Raw genomic sequence first — 23,793 nt, 5'->3', positions numbered from 1 at the left:
CATGAGAAGCACGTGATGTTGGTTTTTCTTTCTATATTTTCCTAAAAGATTAAAAATTAAATACCAAAATTCAAATCCAACACTCAAAACCAAAAATCACAACTTATTCTTCTCTACAAAACCAAAAACCAATTCAACAAATTGGTGGGTGTTAATTATTATTTAAAAGTTCTTTATACAATTTCTTGATTTATGAAAGTTTTTGAAGTATGTTGTGAATGATAACTTGGAAAAAATTATTCAATTGCTGAAATATATTAAAGGGAAGATGTTATTTGAATGAAAATATATGATTGACAGGCGTCTCGGACTTCCTATCAAAAATGAAAAGTAAGGAAATCCCACTCATTACATGGCAAAAACCTATTGCTATGGGTCTTTCATAGAACACAACGATACTGCTATGAAGTCAACTGCATCCTCTATTGCATTGTTGAAAACAACTAGCATATATGAAATCTTTTACTTCTAATAGGAATAGCTAACCTTCACAAAATTTCCTATAGCAGTTGGAGCAGCTTGGAATATATGTCCCTCACAATCTCTTGGGGATTTGAAGTCAGAGCTATCTTACTCAACTTTGCTATATATTGTAGAAAATGGGCTCCAATCAATGACCTTACTGTCAATAAGTTTCATCAGTTTCTAAGAAAAAAATGGGATTAAATTTATAATTGCTAAGTACAATGCCATGCATACAACTAGCTAATACTAATCCTTGTTACTGCGATTGAAAATCTATAGGCTAAGAAAACTATACTTAATATTTGTTAGAAAATGGAATTAAGAGAATATATTTGCTTTTTTCTTCCATCAATAGTTTCTTAAGAAAATAATAGTAGCACGAGTATCCATTTTGAACATTTCCACCTGCATATGTATACTTCCAACTGCAATTGTATTTCCACTTGCGGTTTTTCTCAGTTTCAGATTTCATGTCAATCCTCAGCTCTTCCACTTGCAAGTAAAATTGATTTTATACTCAAGTGGGTGGAGTTCATGGAGATTAGAGCTAGCGTCACACTTTGAGTAATTGGAAAGACTAATGAACATACATCAATACAGGGCTTCAATTAGAAAGATTAATAAGAATAAAAGAAAATTTTGAAATTTAACCTACACACTTACTGTAATACCTAAGCACGACTTTTCTAGAATCTAGATTGGATTGAAATACCATCATTATTGTGAGATTTCGGAGATATTTCCATAAATTATTTTAAAAAAGTTGTTTGACTAACTTGAGAAAGAAAAGAATGCCGCGAAAACAACAATAGATGATATGCGGCACAACCTTGGTCAAAGGACCACACAGAGACACAACATTGTAATATGGACGAACTTGATATAAAGAGTAATTGTGAATCACATTTAGTATTCTGAGAATTTTAATGGAACTTAGCAGTCGACCCAATAGAATTAGAGAAGACGCAATATTCGGCCAAAATCTAGCTACTCCTACCAAGCTACAAATTTGATCAATAAGCTATAAATAATTAAGAATAAGAAAAATATGATGATGAGTGGCTCTAGCTACTATGTTCATGCATGTTTAAGCTTATTAATGTATTTCAGTTTGATACGATTGACTAAGTTTAATTAAAGGTAGCATATAAGTTCCACGATAACATACCAAGATGCTTGAAATGGAAATTATTGATGTACGAGCAGCGAAATAAAAGTAGATAACTCGATCTCCAAAAGCAAGGGTCGAGCTGGCTTTTAACCTGTGAGGAGGTACAATGAGATATAAAGACTAAGAAAAGTGCCATATAACACTCAATAGGCAAAATGTACAACGTACTATACATTTTTGGGTTAGTTAGACTTACCCCACCATTTGTAAGATCCAACGGTTAGATTTCTTCATCTGAAAAAATAAATCATCTTGTAGCCATTGGATCTTACAATTGAGGGAGGGGGGGGGGTAACACTAATTGCAACTATTAATAGGGGGAGTAAGTCTAACTAGCCCTACATTTTTTTGCAATTTAGATACTTTACTTTTTTTCATATTTGTTTGCTAATGTGGCGTCATATCACTGTTTGGTATGCCACAACAGCTAAAAACAACACATGAGAGGCACGTGACCCCATTTTTACTCTCCTTCCCCATTTTTCCCAAATTTCAGAAATGTCTCAAACTTTTGGCATCACATTCAAGGCCGAAACAATTAAATTATTTGCTGAAGAAGAAGAATATAATCATCACTTTTAAATAACAAGTTCCAAACACTTTCTCTTTCAGAAGAAGAAATTATCACTAACAACTAACGAGTTGTAGTAATTAAACTAATTCCACTCACCAAACCAAACAAATCCCAATTCGCCAAACCTAATTTCCTCTCTTTTTACTACAATTTCATCTTTCGAATCTTGTTATCTTCAATTACAAACTTCTCACTCTCAATTCATTCCTCAAAACATCAAATCTGCAAATCGCGCCACAGTTATAATTGATTGGCACATTGCCCTAGCCAACATAGACAATAGAAGAACTGCATGTTCTTTAATCTGAGTGAAGATATTACCAACGACGTTTGATTCTATGTCCTATCGACCAAGTGTTAAGGGCAGACTTAATGCACTTTAATTACGCTATTCGTAATTAAACATTAGTTTTCATTACAAAAATTAATTTGTATGAAGCTAAGTACCCTGGCTACAGCGTAGTTTGGCATAAATTTTCTTGCTTAAGTGCTCCAAATTGTACAAGTGTATATATGCAGTAAATAGAACGCCCCAATCATACACTTCAATCTTTAGAAACTTGAATCTTTAAGTTATAATCTATCGAAAACTACCTATTATTTTATCAAACATGCATATCTACTGTGATACTCAAACTATTGTGAGAATTTGTTAGGTTCATCAATAATCCTTACAAGAGCAGACACCATCCTTGAAATTGTGAAACATGTTGTTATTCCTCACAATTATTTCCCTTTCAGTCAGCTTTTAAATCACCTTAATAGCAGCATGGCAATCTACACACGCCCTGAGGTTCTTCACCACCTTGATAACTAACTCAGCTCCAAGTTCTGTAAATCGTATGCCTTCTCTAATAATAATCTCCAAACTACTTTCACTCAAGGTACATGTATTTGATCTCTTTCTTAGTTTCTGATCAAAATATGCATCTGCAAGCATTCATAGAAACATAAAAAATCAATATATAATGAAAGGGAAATTGGAAACTATATGCAAATGTATCGAACTAACCTTAAAGAACAATTAAAGAGAAATCGAAAACAAGCTGCAAATGCATTGAACCAACCTCAATGAATAATTAACGAAAAATCAGAAACTGGATGCAACTACATTAAACTAACCTAAAAAAATGATTAACGGGAAATCGGAAACTATAGCTAACCTCAAAGAATAATTAACGGGAAATTAGAAACTAGCTAGATGCAAATGCTTAACCTCAAAGAATAATTAACAAGAAATCATAAGCTATATGCAAATGCATGGAACTAACCTCAAAGAATAATTAAAGAGAAGTGGGAAACTAGATGCAACTGCATTGAACTAATCTCAAAGAATAATTAACATGAAATTAGAAACTAAATACAAATGCATTGAACTAACCTAAAAGAATAATTAACGGGAAATTGGACACCGGATGCAACTGCATTGAATTATAATAATTAACAGGAAATCGAAAATTGGGTGCAAGTGCATGGAACTAACCTCAAAGAATAATTAACGGGAAAACGGAAACCGGTTGCAATAGCATGGCACTACCCTCAAAGAATAATTAATGGAAAATCAAAAATTGAATGCAAATGCACTAAACTAACCTCACAGAATAATTGATGGGAAAGAGGGAATTGGATGCAAATCCATTGAACTAACCTTAAAAAAACGAAAAATCGAAACTGGATGCAAATGCATTATACTAACCTCAAAACTGGATAATATATGAAGATCCCACATAGTGAATCATGTATATATTTTTTTATGCCATGTTTGCAAGGATGCTACAGAATGATCAATAGAAGTTGGTATTACACACCACCTTAGATAATTAATGAAAAATTGGAAATAACTGGATGCAAATGCATCGAACTAACATCAAAGAATAACTAACGGCAAATCGGAAACTGATGCAAATGCATCAAATAATTATTAACGGAACAAATACTTATAATATTTCCTAAGATAGAATTACTAATCTATTCAACAGAATTTGACTGGTCTTCTTCAGAGAGTTGGCAAGTCAAAGTCCTTGGATTAAAACCCATCTTGTTGCCTGTAATTCTAAGTCATTTTCTTATTTACACTTAAAAAAGAGTTGTTGTTAAATACCCGTTATATCCTTGGTTCAGGGATAATTTTGGTATTAGGTGAAATACCAACGGAACTTGGATGGAAGTCGAGGAGGAGATTGTGATGTTTACAAATGTGGGGGGTTTATTCAAAAGTGGTGACAAAATTAAAGTAGGGGGTTTGGACAAATTTCCCCTTTAGTTTTTAAATATTTTAAAATTCATTTAGCTAAAAAAGTGGGGATTGTTTGCCCAAAAAAAAACCCCACGCGATCACTACCAATGTCTAACCGCATCTGTAAACGAAATTACAAAATTGTAAATACAAATAACAAACAGTTGATGTGGCCATATTTGGCACCACCTAGAATTGGTTTTTGCCATAATTTTAAATTGGTGGTAGCGAAATAGTAAATACAGTTATTTGCTACCACCAGTGGCGGAGCCAGGAAATTCATCCAGGTAGGGCACCACATAGTGTATGTGACTACTAACGATAAATTTCTAATACATTTATAAGTACATCGCAATAGCTTTTTTAGTAGATATGATCGACGAACAAACTCTCGCTCATTAAGAGGATAATCTGAAATTCGAGGGTGTAACCTCGGATCAGCAGGAAGATTTGTATGATCATTCTCCACACGGTTTCGCTTTAACGTAGGTTGCACTTGATTAGGGAGAGTATCTTCTACTACCACAGCCACGGGTAACTGATCATGAATAGGCTTTCTTGTGAGGAATTTGTCTATATCGACACAAAAATCAATTGCATTTTGTTATAAGAACCCCCACATTGCAAAAGCCCAAAATTCACAAAACTAGGGTTACTCACCTTCGTCTACCAATCAGTACATCCCACAACTCAGCACCAAAGACGAAGGGAGAGAGAAGAGCCAGAGAGAGGAGAGGTATTTGTGAATTGTGGGTTGCTAAATTAACAACACGGATTGGGGCACTGTGCTGGGCATTAAAGTTGGACACTATCAATTAGGCCTTTTTACTTTTTCTTTTGTACACTACTATTTTTTTTTAATCCAGAATTGAAGGGGGCCTAGGCCCTACCTGGTCCAACAATAGATCCCCTGGCTACCACCACCTAGAGATGCCTCTAAGAACTTGCAAATTTCGACCTTTTGCCAGTTTTTTGTTAAGGTTGAAATTTCGGGCAATGTGAAATTCTGAACTTTACCAACAATTAGAATCAGCTTCCCTATTACAAAACTAAAAAGGACAAAATTATGAAATAATGAACCAAAAAACCCACCCGCATTTCAAAAACACTCTCTAGGACAATAGTTGACTTTTGTCTAAAAAAGACAATAGTACCTTGGTATGCACAGGTGTCGGTGCATACCACCTTAGTATACTACCTTAGGTATGCATAGACGTCAATACATACCAAACATCACAAAGAAAATATTATGCACAAGTGTCAGTGCATACTACCTCTTGGTATGCGAGTGTATGCGAGGTATGCATAGACGTCAATACATACCAAACATCAAGAAAAATAGTATGCACAAGTGTCGAGTCATACTACCTCTTAGATGAGGGTATGCACGGCGTCGGATGATACCAAACATCACAAAGAAAATTGTATGCACAAGTGTCAGTGCATACCACTTCTTGGTATGCGAAATATGCACAGACGTCAATACATACCAAACATAGAAGGGTAAAATTGGAAAGAGTAAAAATAAAAAAGTCAAGTCTGTCCTTATTAATAATTAATACGTGAAATTTGGTTTTTCTAGTAGTTATAAAGCAAAAAATGTCCTTATCAATGGTTTCAAAACCCAACTGTCCTAGACTATGATTAAAATTTCAAATTGGGCCTTTTGGCTTATTTCTTGTTTTATTATTTTATAATAATAAATATTATAATAAGCCCTAGGCCGGTAGACCCTAACTAGAATCCAAAAAACCCTACTACGTATAGGCCCTAAACCCTATAACCTAATAGACGATAGATTTTGTTGAATATTCAAAAACAACCGATGGCTTGCGTAGGACGGATCGGGCATACTTGAAGTATCCAGTAACACATAAAAAGCCGAAGACAACTTTTGATTCTCATTGCTCTTTGTAATACATCCAACCAAAAAATAAGACCGACCTTTTGATCGATTCTCATTATACACTCTTGACGCTGTGTGCTTGTGTACTTAATTTTTTGTAGGGAGTCAGGTATGGATGATGCTGAATTTTTAAGGTTCCACCGTACTGTGAAACGTGGTGACATTTTTAAGGTTCCACGATTTTCAGTTCTCCTTGTACGTCTCTATGCGGCGCAAGCATATAGTGCGCACTAGTACACAATGTGCAAATTTGTAATGCAAATATGAATTTGATCCACATTTGCTTAACTACAATGTTGTTTTTGTTGTTTGTTGTTGCAGTATTCAAATTATGATCCACCAGACGGGACTACTTTTGCTCAGTGTATACCTGCTAAGGGACTTTCGCAGTTTCTTAAGGTGTGATCTGAGGAGAAAATAAGCAGGTGGCAGGTGTGACATAAGGGGTGGAGAAGGCTTCATGTTTGTAATGAAGAGGTGGCAGCCATACTACTGTGCTTGCGTTTTCACTGCAAGGTTGGCATGATGAAATTCGTTGTGAACTTGTGATGCTCTACCTAGCTCGTTACCATATTTCATAGACAACATTCCTGAATATGGTGCCATTCCCACATGTCATTAGGATTTGCTCTCGAACTAATGTTCACCTAGTGTACTATTTGGATAAAATTTGTTGTGAAGTTGTGATGCTCTACCTCGTTACCATATTTCATAGACAACATTCCTGAATATGGTGCCATTCCCACAAGTCATTAGGATTTGCTCTCGAACTAACGTTCACCTAGTGTACTATTTGGAGAACCATATTTGTACAAGGGTTCTTTCTCTGGCACTTACTGTTTTTGCTCACAAAAACTAGGTTTGGAGAGATGTCGGTGATGCCATCTCAATAAATGTACTGCTCTGCAGAGAATACATGTTGGCCTGCACTTTGGCTCACGTCTTCGTACTTGTGTGCGTGTTTGATACTTGTGGGCTGTGGCTCATATATACATAACTTGTGCGGTTGTGCCTGTGGAGAGAAACCATCAAGAATCACATTCCACGAAACTACGGAATAAGTTCAAATTTTCTGCAGTTCAACATGATGAAAAGCTCCTGGATCTGATTCTTAATCTGTTAAAAATGATGAAGAAAACATGTCTCGACAAAGGACCCCAACTACATAGAGATTCAAGAGATTATCTTTAACATGAACACCAATAGTTCCCATGACTCTGACGGGTTTAAGGGAATTTTTACCCTAACCGATGGAGCATTATCAAAGCTGATTTTTGCATTGCCATAGTCATTTGTTCTTCATATCACTGTTTCAGACAGGGACAGAGCTACAGCAGGCCAGGACAGGGGGCCACAGCCCCTAACATTCAAAAACAATAAAATTACTACATACTACTATTTATATTTGAGTTGAGTAAAGCTAGTATGCGCAGGAGAGAGAGTGTGAGAGAGAATCTAGAACATAGAACACTCATCAGGCAGGACTGAGAGTGTATTGCACCAGAAAGTATTGCAATCAATGCCTCTTATGCCAGTGCACCCTACAACAATATTATTTAACATAAATATTACCAACCATATATTGTTAAGTTTGATTTAAAACAATTTTCTTAATTAGACATTTAGACCCTCCCAAAATCCTGGTTCCGCCCGTGGTTCCAGGGGATCGAAGGTTAACTTCATTGATTCCCAAGGAGCAACAAAAAACTGGGCCAGTATAAACAAAGTCGATTTGCCAAAAGTATAGAAAGCTGCCAAAAGATGTCTTGAAGCCTCCGCAGTAAACTTTGAACATGCTGTCAACCAAAAACCTGGTTCTGCCCATGGTTTACGCTAACTTCATTGACTCCCAAGGAGCAACAAAAAACTGCGCCACACTACACCATAACAGCCTATACATATCCGTTACAAAAATATTATTAACGGTTATCTTGCATTGACACAAAAGCGTGACAAATATTAATAACAGATATTTGTAACGTTTATTATTCGTTACAAAATTTACTAACAGTTATAAAGTTTACTAAAATTAATTTCAATAACAGATACATAACCGTTACAAATGTATGAGTAACGCTTGCTAATTTAGTTTGCTACTAATCGATTGTTGGCAATTATCAATTTGTAATCCGTTACTAAATCTGGAAGCATCTAGAATAAAAAAAAACACATTTAAGTTACCTACACCTGCTGCTTCTAGTATACATCCCACATATATTACACAACTTTTCCATCCCATCCCATTAAAGGCATATGCTAAACATACACTTGGATACACAATAAGCAAAAATAGCAAGAAAGAAAAACACTTAAACCAAATGTATTCCATAATTCATTCATATGTCACAAGTCTCAACTCTAATTACATTTTATTCAACAATGAAAAAATATCCAAGAATATAATAACTAATAAAATTCATGAAGCCTTTTATAAACAAAATACACGGATAGAATAAGTCCTAGTAGCTCTCAAACGAAACATTTGATCTCTTATATCACACCTGCAACCAGCCCAATGACACCAAATAGAAATTAAGAAAATAGAAATAATCAATACATAATAATGAGTAAAATTTGTCCAAGTTATATTCATAAAAACAAAACATTAAGAAATTAGAAAATATTAGCGACAAGATATTGGCCACTAACTGCTGGGCAGTCTCTTATGAGATGGGGACTCTGGAGAACCACACATGTTCTATTTACATATTCTCTCTAAGAAATGTCAGATGGAGTACCGGCCAAAGACAACTTGTCCCCAAACGCGAATATATAATCACCATATAGCTTAGTATAGTATCTATCGAAGGATCAAATGCTTGTTTCACTCCAATATAGAATATCTATTTCTAAGTAGCAAATAAAACATCTATGCCAGACTACCCAGAGTGAATTAGAGCACTAAAAAAATCAGCACAAGTTTTTCAAGACCAAAGAAAGATTGATGAGCTTACTAAATGAACAAGTATCTCCTCCTTATATATTCTCCTGCCTCCGCAATATTCTCCCCTCTAAACTTACTACAACATAAGAACACCCTAAATTCAGTTCATTGGAATATGTCCTAATCCAATGAAATCAAATGCCAAGTTTAATTCGATCTACGTTAACTAACTAAGAAAAAGAACCGTACTCGCATCGATTCATTAAGCGATAAAAATGATATTAAAATCTGCTAGCCCGTAAGGAGAGTATTTGGACAGCCAAAATCTTGGCATATAGTCTTATATCATGTAGGAAATACTCATCCAGAAAATACAAGAGGTATAATGTTTCCTTAATTAATAACTTGGGCAGAAAATCAGTCGAGAGATTGGGTTTAATTCCTTAACCCAATCCAATACGTCAGAAAAATTCCAAAAGAAACTTCAAATGTTCAACTGATAATCAAAATTGGGTGAAAACAATATATCTAATCAAGTGCATTTTGGGTGCTTCTCTACATGAATAAGGAAAAACTAGGTGAAGACAACTCTTACCAAGTAATTAATCTAGTGGTAGATCTTCCAATTGTGTGCTGGAAATTTCTACCCAATCAACACTTTCAACAAGATTGATATCATCACCTTCATATTAAAATTCCATGTATTCAATCCTTCAATTAATATAAACTAAGAGATAGGAGTTTGTTAATATGCAATTTAAAAGGAAAGAAAAGGTTACCTGATTGAGGCGTAAGCTATAAGAAAAATTCTCTTATTTTCTCATTTAATTGTAGTTCTAACTTTCTTTTTCAAAACTAATATGATAAGTCCTCAACTTATCATTATCTGTTTCCAAAGGGATAGAGATCAAAAGACTTAATTAAGCTGCTATTCACCAGGCCTAGCATCTAGTTGGTCATGGTCCATAACATATGCAAGTGTTATTTAAAATCAGTATATTACTGAGACAGCAGATCTTAACTTTCAAGTTCAGTTATAAACCAGAAACAGTTTAGAACCACTGCACACTCACTATCCTTTCAATTTCTAAATATCATCTAACATCTATAAGACTATAACCCAAGTCTAAACATATATAGAAATGTCAAATACTGAATTCAAGACTTCCAAGTGAATTATTGGCCAAGAGCCCAAGTGCACTACATGTCACATACCAACAGAGTGAAAAGATAACAAGAAAAATATATTCCTACCATAGTGATTTTGTTCTTTTTGTTGGGTGTTTGAACAAAACATTTCATGGATGATGACTCCACCACCATTTCACAAAACAAGATCACCAGAACAGCCACTTACAAAAACACCATATAGTTGTCAAACTTCCAAGTCCAAAAATCATGTCTAGAAAACACAAGCGCACACTGATATATAGTTGATCACATTGTCAAACTTCCAAGTCCAAAAAAGTCTAAAGTGTCTCTAAAATAGAGAAAACACAAATAGAAAGTCAAAAAAGAGATAGAGAGTGAAATATGTTGACTTTAGCCATATTTCATTGACTTTAGCTCTACTTTAGCCTCATTTTAGAGCTACTTTATTGACTTTAGCTCTACTTTATTGACTTTAACACTACTTTTAAAGGGATAGAGAGCCATTGGACTCAGCCTAAGGTCCTTCATTATGCAATCCAAATATAACTCCCCGGTACCTAAAATAGTGTGCTCCCCTGACTCTTCAACTTTGGTTATCGCCAAAGGGTAACTCTTACTGATCTTCCTGAGACCCCTCAACCATTTTCGGTAACTCACTCGGGTTCAATGGCTCTGTTGCTGTCTTGACAACCGGAAGAATATTGAAAAGCAAAGGCTTGAATAAGTAAACATCTTCGTCATAGTTCACATTGCAAAGTGTAGCAGTTTTCATTATTGAAGCGTCAACCCCCTCAGTCAGTACCCATGAACCAGCAGGAGCTTTGGCTACAGGAACGCGGTAACGGGCTTGATAAACCCATTGCTTTGTTACTTTGTTTACAGTCATGTGCACACCTTAAGCAAAAAAAAGTAAGCTATGTGCACACTTCAAGAGTACTTGTGTACCATGTTGATGTAAGTACCCATGACCAACCCATGTTGCACAATTTAAACTGATGTTATAAAGAATTCATTAAAATTATTAAATTCAATTGGTTGAATTGCAGTAGTGTAATACCACTTACCAAATCAGAAAGAGGCTTAGGTAACCCTAAAGGAAAAGTAGAAACTGAATCATGCAAACTTCTTTATTTATAAAGAAAAACAAATTGTACAAAAAGACATAAAAGGAAGTTGGTCAAGTAATGTGGCACCTATCAGTCCGAGAAATTAGGTGAGGTTGAAGCTTGAATACCTTCTCCAGTGCACTCATAAGAGAAACACTAACTCCACTAGTGCGCTCCATCTTCTAGCATTGAATTCAGGCCACCAAGCTATAGAGAGGAAACAAACAAATATAATACATTAGAACATAAGAAGCTTATTATCAAATTTCTACATATATCATAAACTCGAGTATGTGACCTTTGCATTAATCTTCAAAAGAACATTTGTAAGATACTGATCGTTGACTTTTGTAGGTGCAATGCATTGAGTAACAATCCCAAAGTCCGCAAGATTCTTCCTCTTCCATGGACCTTGACCTTCAATTTGAAATAAATTAATTTGTTATTTGCCTTCGAGACTACAAGTATCTTAGTAAAAACAACAAACTGGATTCAACAAACCATAGATTGCAGAAGTTTTCCTCTCCGGTAGTAGACAAAGAAGAAACTGAGGGGCATTACGAAGTTTTGCCTTAATCAGTTCAAACATATTTTCCACCCTAGCCAGAGGAGATTCTCTTCTAGCCTAAGGATTCTCTTCAATTACTGTAAAGGGATCCTTTACCACCTGCATAGACAACCAAACTTGAGATAATTGAAAAAACTAGCAAGACTAGCACCCATATGATTACTGAACTTACAATTCCTTTCTGTTGTCCACATTTAGCAAGATCACGCCATAGCTTTTGGACATCACAGCGAGCAGAGAAATTTACAATTGCCCAACGCTCTATCTTTACAGGATACAAAAGTTTTTACATAAAAGAATTTTACAGTTAGGAGAAACACAAGAGTGCGTGCAACAGAGTTAACAAAGTACCTTATTGTTAAAGTTCCACAGCCCATTTCGAGGCATAAAGTCCTCCCCGTTGCCCACTTTCAACTAAGAAAAATAACAAAAAGAGGTAGTGAATACAACAGTTTGACAGATCCCACTCAAAAGCATATTTTCTTTTTACTACATAAATTTTACAAGCAAAGTACCTTTGGGGCCGATAGAACACAGCCATCAATTTGAGTAAACTTGGAATTAATTGACACTCCACAGGCTTGTAGCATTTTGTCTGAATCATATTTATTGGTCTTCAACGCCTGCCAAATTCCAGGGCAAGGAAAAATAAATTAATGGTAAAAGAAAAAAAACATAAATTTGCCTTAATCTGACTGAAGCCAAATAACGGAACTTACATCAGATAAAACACTCATCCTCTCTTGGTGCTTCTGCCTAGATTTTTCTACTAGAGACGACCTTTGAAGAGTGGACAATGCCTTTGTATACCGTTGCAAGGATACTAAATTGCAAAGCTGGAGGAGACACATTCTTAATAAGAACATGAATCAATATAATACACAACCAGCAAATAAACACAACTAAAAGTGCTATTTTGTTCACCTCAAGTGGAATGTAAGTTGGTCGCTTTGGTTTCCCAACATTAATGCACGGCAGATCTCCAGAATAATGCAACTGAATGTTGCGATAATTACCAAAATAATCAGAAACTGTAACTTCAACAGTTTGGACATCGCCATTCGCATTTCCATTCTTTTGTTTCAACGAAAATCTGAAAAAACAAGAAAAGACTTTACAAAAACGAATAAAATAAAAATACAACTTAATCAAGATATACACATTCCAGTATAGTGAATTTGATTTAAGTCTTTACATGGCCAGACAAAGAATATGTGAAAACAAAGAGCAACGGAAGCTTACAACTGCTGATTGCAAGTAAGCTCACTTAATCCTGTGATTTTGTATTCCGTATTGGAAGGACTAGCCTTTATCCTCAGATTTTTAAGTGTGCGTTTAGCCTGATTACAAAAGAAAGAACAATATCATGAAAGGAAAAGATACAGATAGCACAACACCAGACTATAAGAACATAAATGGTTAAGGGTTACCTTTGCCCAGTCAATCCCATATGGGTCCCTCACATTCTGGTTGGCAATTAGAAAGTCAACCACTGGCCCAGGTTGTATAATCATTGTCGTTGAAACATCTACAGCAAATAATAACAGTTCCAGTGACAAATCTCCAAACGTAGTGATATAAGATACAAGACTGGAACTCGTGAACCTACCAATGTTGAGAGACAAGCCACCATGAGTAGCTCTGAAACTACTGTGGAAACCTCTGCACCCCAGAGCACCACCTCCCAAGTCACAAAAATTACAGGGCTTGTTGTGGAAAAAGGATTGATGGAGGCTAATGCAATGGCTTTCATTGGGATTTTTGCAGTAAAACTTATCGCAACTTTGAAGGTTTTTGACTGAAATGGACGTCTAAACCTTTTGCAATCACCCTCATCCAGACTTCCACTACCTTTGGGGCATCCATTCACAGCAGCTCTACAGATACAAGATTGCCAAGTAATTCTAGTGCCAAAATGACAATATCAACACCGTGAAGATCCTAGAGATAACCCATGCAACCATACCTATTGGAAGAGAGATCTTCTAACACGACGGTGAAGTCATGTTTGTTCTGTGGGAGTGGACCCACCGTAAACAAGGTCTTTTCCCCATCATAAGCAAAGGCCTTCCCACCCAGCTCAGTATCAGCATAACACTCGTGAAGCTTGTCAATGACTTTTCTTCCATTACATGAAAGAGACCAAGTTGCTACTTTAAACAAAATCATCCAATACACCCTGGAGTTTAAGACACGTCTCTTGGTCTTCCTTTGTAACCAGAGGACTAAGAGCCGCCCAAATGAGAAAAACAGTACCTCTTTTCATCAAATCCTAAATTGTTAAGTTAAAACTAGGCTCATCATAGAAAAGCATTTAATGACAATTGCTTGGGATACCAAAGATGAGAAAATAAAGCAATTGCTTATATGCAATAGGATAAATATCAAGGAACAAATAAGTAGTAGCACAAACTCATGTTAGATTTTCAATTAATAGCATACTATTAAGTAGCATTAGTAAACGTGTTTTTGAAATTGAAAAAGAGGGAAGAATAGTATCCCATTCGTTACTTTTTCTTCTAGCTGACCTTCCCATAAATACCAACAGTTAAAACAAAGAGTACATGTACAAGCACATTAATAAAAAGCATACAAAAAAAAAATACAAATGAGCCAATCAAGGAAAGTACATGGTGACCGTACCCCTTTCTTTCCCTTTCTCTGTTCCATGCTATGATATCTTTTTTGAGGAAATAAGATGTAGAATTATGGAGGAAAATATATTAAAGCGCACCCTAGCAAGTAATTCAACTCTAGTTATTCAATTACTATATAAAACAAAAGGAATTGAAAGCTACCAAACCACACCTACTAAATGGAATTCAATGAATATAATCTTCTTCCTATAATTGACAAAACAAAAAAACAAAGAAAAATTAACCATAGCATAACTATTACACTCACATGGAGGTGGAGGTGTATCTCCATTGAGAATTTCCTGGGAAAATCTTCTTCCTAACGAAAATAGCAAGAGGGAAACATACCCACGACTGTACAAGATGGACAGGAACCCATATAGGAATGTATTCTTAAACATCTCCACATAGTACAAGTCTTAAAACTACAAAAAAAAACATTAAAAGTCTAAATAACCTTCGCAAATGGCTGTAATTATAAATTTCAAGACACAGCTACATAATTAATCAAAGTTTTTACAACCCTATATCTTCAATTGCATACAAACTAATGACAACACGACTAATAACATGACCCAACCCAAGACATAAGAATTCAACCCAGAGTAATTATTTATAATAATCAGTCGGTCTACCTAAGGATTAGCTTGCCCAAACTGCAACCCCTTGTTATCCCAAACCAATTATTTTAAGTTAAAAAACATGTCATGTTTTGAGTTAAAAGGTACAAACAATTGTCTCCTCTCATCTCTAAAATATGATATATTCAACACTACAATAACAACTCGTGACATTTTTTTTTCGATAACCACAACTCTTGTGACATAGTCTCACATTAAGCGTGACGTATATATAGCTACTCTATCATCAAAATCAAATAAAGTGACCTAGGTTTACTTACTAGACTTGAATTAGCCCATCCAAACATGGACCGAAAAAGAGCCCACACAAAAACTGCCCATCAAACCAAACTCCAAAAACGAGGTTGCATATAAAAACCACCCCAACAGCCAACTTTTTATTCACAAACGCAAAAAAAATAGAGAGAGCAGAGTGATTAAAACCCTCAAAACCTTTATTTTCTACAAAGCCGTGTTCTTTTTCATTAGATAATTATAGTGTAGCAGGAAGACATGAAAGGCATATCGCTACGGTGACATTAAGGTGACACCTGTAAACACTTGCTGTGAACTTACCATCCCACGTTCATGATACTGCTCAGAAAACACTATAATAATGTACATATATATCAATACATCCCATAACTTCGCAAAAAGTAAAATAAGACAATTTTTTTTATTCACGCTTATCATCTAGAGTGTGGTCAATGGTCATCAATGGTCAACAAAATAGAACCTGCAAGATCCCATTTTAAACACACTTCATGTCTGCATCTTCTCACCAACCAAAATATTTTTCCGAACAGCCCAGGATCTCCTTTGGCCACCGCTGAGATTGAGATATTTTGGTACAACTGATTAAACACCAAATATGTTGACAAATAATGACTTTAGGAAGTTACCACACTATCTTTTTTCCCCTCCCAAAGAAGAATAAAAGAAATTTGAACTTTGGGAACCCTAATCGCATGACCTTATTTAAACATACCTTGACTAAATCTGTGTGTGCTTCACTTCAATCTACCGAGAATCTCTGCAATTTGTTCACAAATGATGAGAAAGAGGTTAGAAAATCGCATGGAATTCTTATGTCAAAGGAAAAGAATGTCAAAAATTGGGGAAGAAAGAGGGGACAGAGAAAACACAGAAAAGAATAAAAGAAAAAGAGGACAACTAACCGAAATCGAAACCCTAGCAGCAGCAGCGGCGGTGCAACACCTCATTTCTTTTTTTCTTTTTTTCTCTTTAAGGGCATATGTGCGCGAGAACTAAAAAAAACTCCCGGCTTAAGTTTTCGTTTTTTATTCCAGTGTCATTTTGATTTTGATTTTTAACTTTGTCACACATGTCTAAGTGTCACTAAATATCGAATAAATGTTACAAAATAATTCAAGTATATGGATAGATACTTACTAACGGTTAGAAACATTGCTAACGGATAAAAAGAGTGACAAATTACCTAACGGATCAATATGTGTTACAAATAAGAAATCCCAAATGTTGCAAAATCACTCAAATGGTGTAGTGCTAGTATAAACAAAGTTGATTTGCCAAAAGTATAGAAAGCTGCCAAAAGATGTCTTGAAGCCTCTGCAGTAAACTTTTAACATGCTGTCAACCAAAAGGCTGTGTTAGCCGTAGAGCTTCAATCTGTCAAATCCACAAAGAAAATCTTATAGCAATTTACATAACAGTAACTTGTGTGAATACTAGTATGAAAGACTAGAGCATATATTAAAAATTTATGTACCAAATAAAGACTCATACCCCTCTTTGTCTAACTTCACATCTGGTAGTCGCAGAGGTTTGAGCCATATAGGCTTGGGTAAATCATATTGCACGGCACACGACACCATAGTCCATAGCACCTCGTCAGCCTTTTCCTGTACAGGTTTGCATACCTTTCCCGCCTTTCCCAATCCATGTGCCACCAACCATTGCTTGGCTGTTAAATGCTGCTTCTCAGCATTCCAGATTTCTCCATTAAAAAGGTTTAACCCTCCAACATATAATGCATTCAATTTATACATCAAGTCGTCACCATCGGCATGTGTGGCTCTTGTTGTTGGGATAGTCTGGATTAGTACAACCAGTGGACCTCCCACTTCCTCGTATTGTTTCATTGGATCCCTAAATTGAACAACTGCTGATACCATAAGAGTTGCATCGTTGTTTATGCTTGCTGTACACAACTCTAACCACTTTTCGAGTGGAAAGGCAGCTGCCAAGGGTCGATTTCGTTCAATTGGCCCTTTTGTATTAGCCAAATCATTCCAAACATATGGAAACACAGGATAAGGAGCTTCTTTTTCTGCCAAGCCCGCTTGAATTTGGAGTATTTCAACTGCCATGTCCTCTATCGCTTGCATGGAGAATGCAAGCATCTCATCCATCGTATATGGTTCTTCAGGTACATACCTGATATCAGATGACATCCACTTTTTCCTTAATGCATTCATCACAGTAGCCATAGTTTTTGCTGTTTGAACAATACGAGCCAGACGACTTGAATGAGAATCTTCTTTGTTCCTTCCTCGAATCACTGCCGAAGCAATACCTTCATAAGCAATCTGTTGTGCCGTTCTGCCATTCAATTCAGTATTGGGCACTAAAGAAAGTATATCAGAGCTCAACTGCTCAGTCCCAACAGATGCCATCATCTGAAAGACACTAAAACCACTAGCGTCATCCAGATATGGAAGAACAAATGGCTTTGAGAGATACATCGCAAGCTTTGGAACCATGGCTAAGTAGCCTCCGTCTTTTGTTGGAACCACATAGCCCAACCCGTTCCCAAGGTCTGCATTGTCAGATGAATCAACTTTGGTTTTCCACCTAAAACGTTTCTCGAATCGCTTAAGAGGGTTTGGAAAATATTCTTCTTTGAAGCTGAAAGGATTCCTGGTATCTTTAAGGTCTGCCAGAAAAACATTGGACTCTTCCTCCTCTGCACTGTCTTGAGCTCCTTCCCATTTCATTGATAAAACATGTTGATGATAACTCCCTCCTGCCTGGAGCCTCTTAAGATACTTGATTGCTACACTTTCTTCTTCTGCATCTAACTGATCAATCTTTGGTTGGGAAGATTCTTCAGTATTTGTAGGTTCTTCAGATGTCTTTGAAGGAGTTACAAACTTTGGAGTGTGAGTATGAAATATATTTTTTGAGGATAGTGAGAGCCTACGGAAAGAATTCCCACCTTTTAGTAATGAAGACAAAGAATTCCCACCTTTCAGTAATGACTTCCGTTTCTTTTCATCGTAACTAGAACTAGGCGCTTGCTCCTCCTCAACCATTTGATCAGTCGTAGGCATAAATTCTGGATACATAATTAAACCACGCCCACCCAATATTTCCAATAAATATAATAAGATACATCCAATTAAACGATCTGTCTAGAGTTATATAACCAAAAATCAATTATTAAAGTTACCTGTGACACGGAAAACGTTTTGGTTTTCGATAGGGCGGTGTTATGACTTATGAGAGCCCTAAAAGCTTAAAGATAATATTTTCTGGACACGTGTCAACATCCTACAGATTTCATCCAACGGCAACGATGAACTACTAGCCCGTCATAATTCATTAGCATTAGCACCTATACGGCTATACCTATACCTATACCTATACCTATACCTATCCCTATCTATTCTACTATATACTAGCACGAGTATGCGAACCGTGCTACGCATCGGTGTTTTTTCAAATTTTTAAACCTGTCGCTCTAACATCTCTTTGATAGTAAGATTTTTTGAATTCGAGTTATAATCTAAAAAATAATATAAAAACATTAGGAGGGATTGAATATAATTTGAGTGACATGAATGAGGTTTTCTAAATTATTTTAAATAATATGAAGCTAATTCTAATTTCAATAAAGTGAGAGAGTTTTTGGTAAATTATTTAAAAATGAAGGAGCTGATTAGAATAATTAAGGGAGGTGGTTCTAAAATCATAAAATAGAGAGATTACAAATACACAGTTCGGTTGAAAAATTTCCCTCCTAAAGATCAGGCTATCATATAGTGTAGATATTTGTGCACGATTGTTGATCGTGTTACTTACACGTGCGTGTGCGTGTGCGTGTGCGTGTGCGTGTGCGTCTGCGTGGTAATTTTTTTTTCTCAAAATAAAGTAATTGTCCAAACTTCTATAAGAGCACTTGCAATGCAGGTGAAAGTTTTCCCCCCCTTATTCACCGCCACCTCATCACTTATTCACCCCCTTTTCACCAAAACGGTGAAAAACAAGGTGAAGCTGTGCAATGCAAAGGTGAATAATATATCTCGGACGAGATGTTAGATTTCGTCTGGAGGTTTTACATCCCGTCTGATGACTCAATATGAACAAACGCGAACAGGCTCCATTTTCACTTCCTTTCCAGCCAAAATTGTGATTTTCTAGCCTCCATTAACAACTTTTTGACACAAATTTCCATTCTTAATGACTTCTCCACCCCTAATGCATCCCCACCAACCTCACCACATGAAGAGCATTCCAGATGGTTTGGAAATGTTAAAATTTCTAAAAAAAAGGGGCAAAAAGGATCGTCATCGAAAACGCGTAATGTGGGCGAGGAGGACGAAATTGAACTTGGGTTCAATTTTCCACCGCGTTATGAAATCGAGGAACACCAACCATTAACATCAACATCGGTCCGACACGTAGCAAATCGAGTGGCGGAGTCTCAAGTAAGTTTTTGATTTTTTGTTATGTTAATTATTATTATTTATGTTAGTTTATATCAAGTTTGTTGTTGTGTAATTAGTTTGAATTTGTCGCATTGTTTTTAAAAAAAATAGTTGTAATTATATCGTATTGCGTGGTGGTTGAATGTAGGAAGTACACCTATGGAAAGTGCGTTGTGCACTTTCAAATATTGTGTCGTGGTGGCATTGTATGAAATCAAAAATGGATCCTAATTTTGTCACGGTTACCGACATTATATCCGCCACACCATTTGAGAACTTTTTGAATTCTAATTTGGGACAAAATGATCAAGCGTTGTTGTTTGGGATAGTTGAGCGGTGGTGGCAAACTACCCACACATTCCATTTCCCATGGGGTGAGCTTGGGATTACCCCTCTTGATTTCACAATGCTCATGGGTATCCCAATTGGTTATGGAGATGTCGTTCCTTTTGATTAAATTTTAGAGGTTTTTACTACGGCGATGAGTTTCTTTGAAGGTTTTGATTTGGTTGAAGATGATGAGCAAGACGGGTTTTTGAGATTATCGGCCGAGCAGTTTAAGGGAGGAGCTATAAATATGAGTTGGTTTACTTCGAGATATTTGAATAGACTCAAGGAGAAGCCGAAAGACTATCATATTGGTGAGGAGTCGATCCACGAGTATGTACGTGCCTTCCTCTTCTACTTTGTTGGTGCGGTATTATTTGGATATGCTGATAGTTATTTATGTATCGGGTGGATGGCGGCATCTCGAGGCGTAGAGAGGATATGGGATTATGACCGGGTTAATCCATCTTGGCATACCTTTACCGGGCTAGACCTCATGAGTTGAGACGAAAGCCGCTAAAGGCAATTTGTGCGACTTTGTTTGGATTATCGGTAAGTCTTATTTATTAAGTTATTGTTTCATTTCATTTATTTATCTAATTATTAATGTTGACATGTTTATATATATATATTGATATTGTATTTTATCTATTGATGGCGATTGGTGGTATGAACATTTTCGCAGTGATGCATCCCGTGTTGAAGAGGTTGGAAGAGGATGAGACTCATGACCGATTCCACGTATTCAAGCATGGGGCTTCATCGTAAGCGAGGGGGTATGGGGACCTATCGCGATAATATTCATAACACTCGTCAGCAGATTGAGCTTTTAGGAGCTACCCGAATTGAGTGGCAACCCTGGGCCGAGTCCTTCATCTTTCAGACCCCTTATGCGGATATTCCAGATGTTCTAGGGAACACTGAGTACCGTAGACTATCATATATGTGTCATAGAGCAAGATTTCTTTCTCAGCGGCAAATGATACTTATAGGGTCAGTCACTGCATGGTACCTTGGGGACAAATGTTGGCGGCAAGTATCTGGAGAGATTGTTATACCTTACCCACCACCCATAGATATGACAGCCTCTGATATTCTTCCTGCTGTTCTTTCACACTATAGAGCAAACCCAAATGAGGGCCGGGCCGACGACGCCTTTCATTTTTATGGGCTTAATTATGACTTATATTGGAAGAGGGTTGGTCGAGGTCTCTTGCTAGGTGCATTATACCGGGGCACCAATTTTGAAGGGGTTACTCGGAGCATTGAGGCCCGGACATTCATTTCCCCAGAGGAGTGGAGTTGCCACAATCACGCCTGTGGTGTTTCATGATATTCAAATGCCGCAAAGAACTCCACGATATTTAATGATGATGACCTTTGGCACCGAGTATGATTACTTCTCGGGGGCAAGATATGAGAATACCTATTCCACCAAAAATGATGATGCAGTTGGTAGCAGATTTGTCGACATCTGATTTGGCGGTTAGCCGAGATTAGTATGATTTGAATTTATTCATGATTTGTTATTATTAGTATTCACTATAACCCCTAACATGCATTTGTTTTGTTAAACAGGATGAAGTGAGGTCGGAGCTCCTTAACTACTGACTCTCCGGTTATGCCATCGCGTGAGTCCTTCATGGAGTCCTCTCGTCGCAGTTTTGAGTACTTACAAGAAGAGCGAAATCGAACTTTGCAGCTTCAAAGACGTGTGCAAGAGTTGGAGAATGCTGGAAGTGGAGTACCTCAAGCTCAACCTCAACCAGAGAGGCGACAACGACGTAGGGGGGAGAGCTCTTCGACTGAGCCTTCTCGTAGGGGGAGGAGATCTCAGTAGATATTTTTTTGTAGTTTGTAATAATTGTGCGCCATTACTTGTCTTATGGCGGTTGGGATTGTTGTTTGTAATGAATTTTTGATTAGCAGGTTTTTCTTTGATGAGTTTTGGATATGAATATGTCATTAAACAAAGGAGGTTATGTCCAATTTTTTTTAGAAATTATAAGTTAGTTTTTATCGAAGTTTCGTGTTGTTAGACTTGGGTGTTGTTCATGATTGTTGTTTGTCTTATTTATTATTTTCAAAGTATATTAGCAGGTTTTGGATATGAATATGTCAATAAAACAAATGAGGTTATGGCAAAAAAGTTCGTATGTTTCCAAAAATTTCACATTCGTTTCACTCATTTTCTGTCTTTGTTGAAACAGAAAATTTTGATGGAATATCACTCATTTTTGTAGGTGGTTTGGTTCTGACAGGTTCTGACAGGAATAGTGTATAGGGATACCGAGACGGAATGTAACATCCCGTCTGGTTTTTCAGTCCTTCTCCCTGCACCTTTTACTATTCCAAACATTGGAATTATGGATGGGGATGGTGGCCCATTGGAATTATTGAGGATACATTTGGATAGACATTTGGATACAATGTGTTGTCAGTTGGAGAGTGAACAAAAATCTGATAAAATGTGTTGTCAATTGGTAAGTGGACCAAAATCAAAGTATCACATGTAACCTTATCTTTCATATTTCGTTTTACTCTTATTTCTTTTAGATCAAACAAACAAACAGCCATTTTCTTCCCCACAACCAAGCTAAAAATAGGAAAAATGTCTAGAGAAGAAAGAATTGCATATAACCAAAGGTTATGGGGAGGATCTAGTAGTAATAGTTTGTCTTCTGGTTTCACCGGGTCGCCTTTACGGTACTTCAATGAAGATGACTACATGGAAAGAGTAAGAGATGAGCATAATGATATGATGAGGCGAAGGAGGAGGAGGAGGTTGTAGTTATTATCCACTGTTGGGGAATTAATGACTCAAGCAGCCATTGAAATTGAAGATGTGGATACGCATAAAACGGTGGATCCGTGAAAGGCGAGAGTACATATTTAGAGATGGTGGTGATTTCAAGAAAACAAAAGATAATGAGGGATTACTTCACAACACCTTGTAGGTGGCATCCCTTATAAGTTTAGACAAAGGTACGGGATGACAAGAGAGCTTTTATGTATATGTTGCATCTTGTTGCATCATTCGACGATTACTTTAAAGACAAGGTGGATAGATTAGGTTGGCAAGCAATTTTAAGGTTACTGAAAGGGACTAGCCGCGCGGTTGCACAATTAGCAACCGGTTTGTTCTTCCCGATTCAACGGATGAGTATTTACAAATTGGATATTCCACAAAAATGTATCTATGAAGCGTTGGTGCAAGGCAATTATCACGAATTTGAGGAAGAGTACTTGAGATGACCAACCGAAACGCGCATTAATCGCTAGGATATTAGCTGAAAATGCGGCAAGGGGTTTTTCGGGAATGCTTGGATCAATCGATCGTATGCACCGGGTGTGGAAGAATTGTCCAAGTGGATGGGGGCGGAACATATGTAGGTACAAGAAGGAACCAACTTTGATACTTGAAGCCGTTGCAGATAAACATTGTTGGATCTGGCAT

General features: G+C 36.6%; 1 protein-coding gene and 1 pseudogene across 4 annotated transcripts; both read right to left on the bottom strand.

Annotated features, from left to right (window-relative positions):
- Positions 1 to 8,656: 8,656 nt before the first annotated feature.
- LOC147491549 (protein argonaute 4B-like) lies at positions 8,657 to 16,311 on the bottom strand (annotated as a pseudogene). The gene is made up of 18 exons (XR_015199791.1): positions 16,055 to 16,311; positions 15,047 to 15,123; positions 14,029 to 14,287; positions 13,672 to 13,939; positions 13,493 to 13,590; positions 13,305 to 13,402; positions 12,987 to 13,155; positions 12,782 to 12,898; positions 12,578 to 12,685; positions 12,414 to 12,476; positions 12,235 to 12,327; positions 11,996 to 12,161; positions 11,793 to 11,905; positions 10,868 to 11,701; positions 10,491 to 10,588; positions 9,832 to 9,918; positions 9,307 to 9,372; positions 8,657 to 8,853 (listed from the first exon to the last, which is right to left on the bottom strand). The product of XR_015199791.1 is annotated as a protein argonaute 4B-like (transcript).
- Positions 16,312 to 16,750: 439 nt separating this feature from the next.
- On the bottom strand, positions 16,751 to 18,853 carry LOC147491548 (protein PLASTID MOVEMENT IMPAIRED 1-like). Of its 3 annotated transcripts, XM_086568775.1 has the most exons (4): positions 18,752 to 18,852; positions 18,518 to 18,637; positions 17,086 to 18,434; positions 16,751 to 16,968 (listed from the first exon to the last, which is right to left on the bottom strand). In XM_086568775.1, the coding sequence occupies exons 3-4, from the start codon at positions 18,294 to 18,296 to the stop codon at positions 16,950 to 16,952; spliced, it is 1,230 nt and encodes a 409-aa protein (XP_086424901.1). In that variant the 5' UTR covers positions 18,297 to 18,434; positions 18,518 to 18,637; positions 18,752 to 18,852; the 3' UTR covers positions 16,751 to 16,949. The 3 variants fall into 3 exon arrangements, with proteins under 3 accessions (XP_086424901.1, XP_086424900.1, XP_086424899.1); XM_086568774.1 differs by having other exon boundaries at positions 17,086 to 18,637; positions 18,752 to 18,853; XM_086568773.1 differs by having other exon boundaries at positions 16,779 to 18,637; positions 18,752 to 18,853.
- Positions 18,854 to 23,793: the final 4,940 nt, after the last annotated feature.

The sequence above is a fragment of the Coptis chinensis genome, chromosome 6, assembly GCF_015680905.1.
Source record: "Coptis chinensis isolate HL-2020 chromosome 6, ASM1568090v1, whole genome shotgun sequence".
Lineage (NCBI taxonomy): Eukaryota > Viridiplantae > Streptophyta > Magnoliopsida > Ranunculales > Ranunculaceae > Coptis > Coptis chinensis.
This window is presented reverse-complemented; position numbering and strand designations above follow the sequence as displayed.

Excerpts from the sequence above, each read along its gene's own strand:
- LOC147491548 (XM_086568773.1), bottom strand. The coding sequence starts at position 18,632 with ATGCCTACGACTGATCAAATGGTTGAGGAGGAGCAAGCGCCTAGTTCT.